Source organism: Neoarius graeffei, chromosome 3 (assembly GCF_027579695.1).
Source record: "Neoarius graeffei isolate fNeoGra1 chromosome 3, fNeoGra1.pri, whole genome shotgun sequence".
Lineage (NCBI taxonomy): Eukaryota > Metazoa > Chordata > Actinopteri > Siluriformes > Ariidae > Neoarius > Neoarius graeffei.
In genome coordinates this window covers 24,877,791-24,880,762 of record NC_083571.1, presented here as the reverse complement: position 1 = coordinate 24,880,762, position 2,972 = coordinate 24,877,791, and the positions used below count along the sequence as shown (strand labels likewise).

The following is a 2,972-nucleotide window of genomic DNA, read 5'->3' as shown; positions in this document are numbered from 1 at the left end:
TCGGTCATATTTATGCAGAAATATAGAAAATTCTAAAGGGTTCACAAACTTTCAAGCACCACTGTATCTACATGTCTTCATGCCTTGCAATGCTGTCACATGATTGATTGGCTGATTAGATGATGTCATGAACTAGTAGGTGTTCAGCCAATGGAAATAATACTGAATTTACCATCATAAAAGTTTTTCAACATCCTCCTCTGTTTTGAAGACTTTCCCATGGCTTAAAACTCACCAAGTGTTAGAAAGTATTGACACTGGGGTCTTTTTCCACAAATGTTAAATAAACAAAAATCTCATAACAGAAAACATCATGTCAACATTATACATTCTCCTTTGTTTAATAATCAACACATTTCAACCCATTTATCTGTTTACTATTAGCCCTAGATCATGTAGCCCACACGCCACACACATAGCCCTGTGTACACTAACCAGAAACATATAGTATTGTATCAGAGCCATCTTTGTATCATTTGAATGATCTTTATTTTTGTAACCAATAAAATGAAATATCGGCTGATGGGGCCTTTCTGTGTGGCATTTTCATGTTCTCCCTGTGTCTGTGTGGGTTTCCTCTGGGTGCTATGGTTTCCCCCATAGTCCAAAGACATGCAGTTAACTGGTTAGTCTGAAAATTGTCTATAGAGGCTTTACACAGTCATGTGACCCCATAGCAACAGCAACGAAAAACCCTTCTACGTCTAGAAAATTCTCGAGTTCCCCCCGCTGATGAATTACTTTTGAAGTAAAAAAATAAAATAAATATCTGAGGCCTTTGTTTCATTCACACACCAAAAATGCAGCAAAATCTTCCCATACTACAAGCGTGCCCCCTGTAACTACCTATGGTGGCATAGTTACCATTGCTATGGGGTCATGTGACGGTGCAAAGCCTCTACAGAAGTGAATGTGTGCATTAATGGTACAACCTGGATGGTCACCTCAGTCATCTCAGCTTGCTGAGTCACTGTGGACAGGCCCCCGGACCTAAAGAGTGGAGGTGGCTTGTGTGCGCTGACTCTCACTTCAAAAACACGTAGTGCAGGTGGGAAGTTGTTACCTTCCCATTGCTGTTCCATTGATGTTTTATGGAAGACACTAATGTTAATTTGAGGAGCTGGAGCCTTCTCCAGGGTTGTCTTCTGAAATGAGCTCCTGTATCACTCTCACATATGTTGTGTAGCGCTTCTTCTCCTGCTCCATATAATCAAAAATACCATCCCAAAGAAAGGATTTGGAACAGTCAGCCATTTGTTCTGAAAGCGTCTGTACCTGGTCCTTGTAGTGCTCAAGCTGCTGCTCTAGAGACATAGTGGTGGGATACGGTGGTAGGACCGGAAGATGACGGCTCTCCATGTTGTGTGAAGCAGAAACAAGTGCACGAGCAGAGTAACAGGCAGCAATGCGGTTAATGACTGCAATCCATGATTCCTGCTCAGCTTCACTCTCTGCCTGAAAGTGGAAGAGTCTGTAGTCTGCAGTCTCGAGGCCCAGCACATGGTGCCTGTTTCTGTGATCTACAGGGTATGCCAAGGCATGATGCAGTCTAATGGCAGACTCGCTGTTGGCCTTGGATGAGTCAGATCCGTCTTTTTCTAAATGCAATACCATGCCTTTCAGAATGGCAGTAAATGGCTTCCACGCTCTCTGGCCCTTTTTGGTTTTTATCCCGTTCCCATCCATAACTCTTTTGCAAATGAGATTTCCTCTTTTAAAGACAGTGGCAGGTAGGTTGTTTTCCAGAATATTTGTTTCCAGGCATCTAGTTTTTATTTTGAATGCTTTAAGTGGCTTTGCTTTGATCGATTTATAGATGATCTTCAAGTGACTCAGAGTGTACTGAATGACAGAACTCACCCTATTCATTTTCGCTATAAATTCTTCACAAGTCGTTTTCCTCCCTTTGTGACCACTATTAAGATCAGCATTCAGTATGATCGTGGCCGCAGTCAGGGCGTACACTGCAGGCTGGAATTCGAGAGGTTGTGCAGTACATATAAGGTACCGATGAGCAAAGTGAATTAAAAGTAGATGCTGAATCTCAGGTTCATCCTGTGGCCAAAATACTTTGAGGAACGCTCGAAGAGCCTTGTCCAGACACATTGATAGAAATCTAAAATGTGTCACATACGCGTTCACGGTTTCCCTGGCTAAATCCAGATCCTTACTCAGCCGCCGGATGGTCTCTGGAGTTCTGAACTCTTTGTTGTGATAGAGTTGGTAGCCAAGGGTTCGCCCTTCAAAATATCTTGCTCTCTTCCTCCTGAAGAGATAGAGTTCCTGCTCCGTTGCACCAGCTGGAACCTGTTCCTGTTTTCTGTAGTCATTCCATAACTTTGTCACCCAGTTGTTAAGGGCTGGTTGCATAACAAAACAAAGCCTCTCCATTGTATTTCAACAATAAAGCTCGCGCTTTGTGCAGACGTATTTATTATATTCGCGTCCACCTTTGTTACGTCACAAGCTCGTGGTGATGTCATAAAGGGGGCTGTCTAGAGCGCGAGCGAACATTTTGGAACGTCCGCGAGACTTCGCCATAATCCCGTTCAATGCCCGCGGTGATCTCGCGATGCGCAGAGTCACGTGGTCACGGTGTATCGATGACTCAGTGTGTGGGATGTTGCTATGAGCTGAAAATATTTACAAGCAGTCGGTTTTAGTGCGATGAGCAGTGAAAACTGCAGCTTCATTTTTCTGTTTTCAGAAAGGGATTCATTTTATCATTTCGTCACTGCCTTCAGAAAGAAAACATCAAACCAATTCTCGGTTTAATCTCTAATTGTGATCATACACTCTGAAGTGACAACCAGTTTGCGCATGCGCGTTAGGGTTTGGTTGGGTATTAACACAAAAAAAAATAACGAAGAAATGTATTTTATGGTTACTTTTGTCGATTTGAAGCCATTTAATATGATTTTATTGTTTCCTCACGCACTCTCCTTGTATAAGAACGATAACCTCGCGAGATT

General features: G+C 42.7%; 1 protein-coding gene across 1 annotated transcript; it reads right to left on the bottom strand.

Annotated features, from left to right (window-relative positions):
• Window positions 1-1,070: 1,070 nt before the first annotated feature.
• LOC132882524 (PH and SEC7 domain-containing protein 2-like) lies at window positions 1,071-2,370 on the bottom strand. Its single transcript, XM_060915627.1, has one exon. The coding sequence runs from the start codon at window positions 2,368-2,370 to the stop codon at window positions 1,108-1,110; it is 1,263 nt and encodes a 420-aa protein (XP_060771610.1). The 3' UTR covers window positions 1,071-1,107.
• Window positions 2,371-2,972: the final 602 nt, after the last annotated feature.

Bases quoted from the DNA above. Each gene is read 5' to 3' on its own strand.
- LOC132882524 (XM_060915627.1), bottom strand. From the start codon at position 2,370: ATGCAACCAGCCCTTAACAACTGGGTGACAAAGTTATGGAATGACTAC.